Below are 1,604 nucleotides of genomic sequence, written 5' to 3' on the forward strand. Positions count from 1 at the left end.
CCAGAGGCTGTCTGAGGGCCTGGGCCCCCAGAGGCTGTCTGAGGGCCTGGGCCCACCGGGGCCAGAGGCTGTCTGGCCACATTGTAAAGGATTCATAAGCTCACCTAGTTACTCCATCAGCAGGCCCAGAAGGGCTGCACTCTACTCCAGAACCACGCCCTACCTCTCCGGGAGCTCCCCCCGGCCTGGAAGGCTCTCCCGCCTCTGCTCTGACCTTTGGGCTCCCCCCTACCACAGGAAGCCTTCCCCAAGCCCTCTGCACAGCAGGGCCTTCTCTGCACTAATCAGCTCCTCCTTGGCCTGCCTAGAGCTTTGCTTTGTATGGATGTGCTTGCAGGCCCTCTCTTCCCTTAGACTGTGAGTTCCTTGTGGGCAGGGAATGTCTGTGGCCTCTTTTTGTATTCCCAGCCCTTGGCACAGTGCCTGGCACACAGGAGGTGCTTAATCCATGTTTATCGATCAATCCATCAAGAACTGATGAAAAGTGTGGCTCTTCATGTGATGTCAACCATACAGAGTTTTCAACGTCTTTTCCTGTGTTTGTTGCTTGCTATGTTCCAAACTGAATTTAAGAAAGAAAGCTCTTTGGCTGTGGGCTGCACTGCCGAACAGCCCGATGCCACAGAGAGCACCGAGTGTTTCTCCCTTTACCTGCTGCAGCTCGTCCACAAACTTCTCATGTCGGACGTTTTCTCCGCCCCGGGATTTGATGAGGTTCCTCCCTATGTCTTCTCCAATCACATCCAGAGTGTACAGGTTCTTGAAGAGGCTGGTCAGCAGGTGTGAGATGTCCTGTGCCAGGGAAGAGCGGCTGCCTGAGAGGGGAGCTAGGGAAGCCCCCGGGGGCTGCGCCCAGTCTCTCTCTGCCCATGCGGGGGCCAGCAGCTCATGAGAGCCCTCCCTGCCAGGCCAGCCGGCCCGCCTCCTGCCCACTCAGCTTTCGGGTAGACCTTTCCATGTCTCACATGTCAGGGAGGGGACAGCTGGGGGAGAACGGGACCAGAGTCAGCTTTCTCTGAATCCCCAGGGAGACACTGACCTCTCATTACTGGATGCATCAGGGGAGGGAGGGAGAGAAGAGAGGGGGAGAGGGCTCCCAAACAAGTGTGGAGACTAGTAAACAAGGTGAGTGATCACAAGGAGCAAAGAGGGAAAGAATGAGTGAGTGAGGGAGTGAATGACGAACCAAATGGACAGATGAAAGGATGAAAGTGAATGAACAACTGAGCGGAGGAGTGCGGGAATGAACTGATGAATAAAAAGAGGGAAGGAGAGAGGACACAGGAATGAACAGACGGAAGTAAACAAACTGGCGAATGAACATAAAGAACATGGGAATGAATGGAGTAGAACAGACAACTGAACAGACAGGAGAGATGAAGGAAGGCAGGAAAGAAGGATCCAGAGAGGAAGGGAGGGAAGAAAGGAGGAAGGGAGGGCAGAAGGGAGGGAAGGAGGGAGGGGAGGAGGGAGGAAGAAGGAAAGGAGGAGGGAATGAAGGAAGGAAGGAGGGAGGAGGTGGAGAAGTAGGGAAGGGAGGAGGAGGGGAGAAAGGCAAAGGCAGGGAGGGAGGAGGTGAGGGAGGGGAGGGGGAGGAGGGGAGG

At 55.5% G+C, this 1,604-nt stretch overlaps 1 protein-coding gene across 1 annotated transcript in view; it reads right to left on the reverse strand.

Annotated features, from left to right (window-relative positions):
* DLEC1 (DLEC1 cilia and flagella associated protein) overlaps positions 1 to 1,604 on the reverse strand; it is a 77,117-nt gene that overhangs the window by 74,769 nt on the left and 744 nt on the right. Inside the window, exon 2 of the mRNA XM_027835915.1 lies at positions 652 to 792. Coding sequence (XP_027691716.1) covers positions 652 to 792 — 141 coding nt within the window. The remainder of the gene's footprint in view (positions 1 to 651; positions 793 to 1,604) is intronic.

Source organism: Vombatus ursinus, unplaced genomic scaffold (genome assembly GCF_900497805.2).
Source record: "Vombatus ursinus unplaced genomic scaffold, bare-nosed wombat genome assembly UNPS02014817.1, whole genome shotgun sequence".
Taxonomy (NCBI): Eukaryota; Metazoa; Chordata; class Mammalia; order Diprotodontia; family Vombatidae; genus Vombatus; species Vombatus ursinus.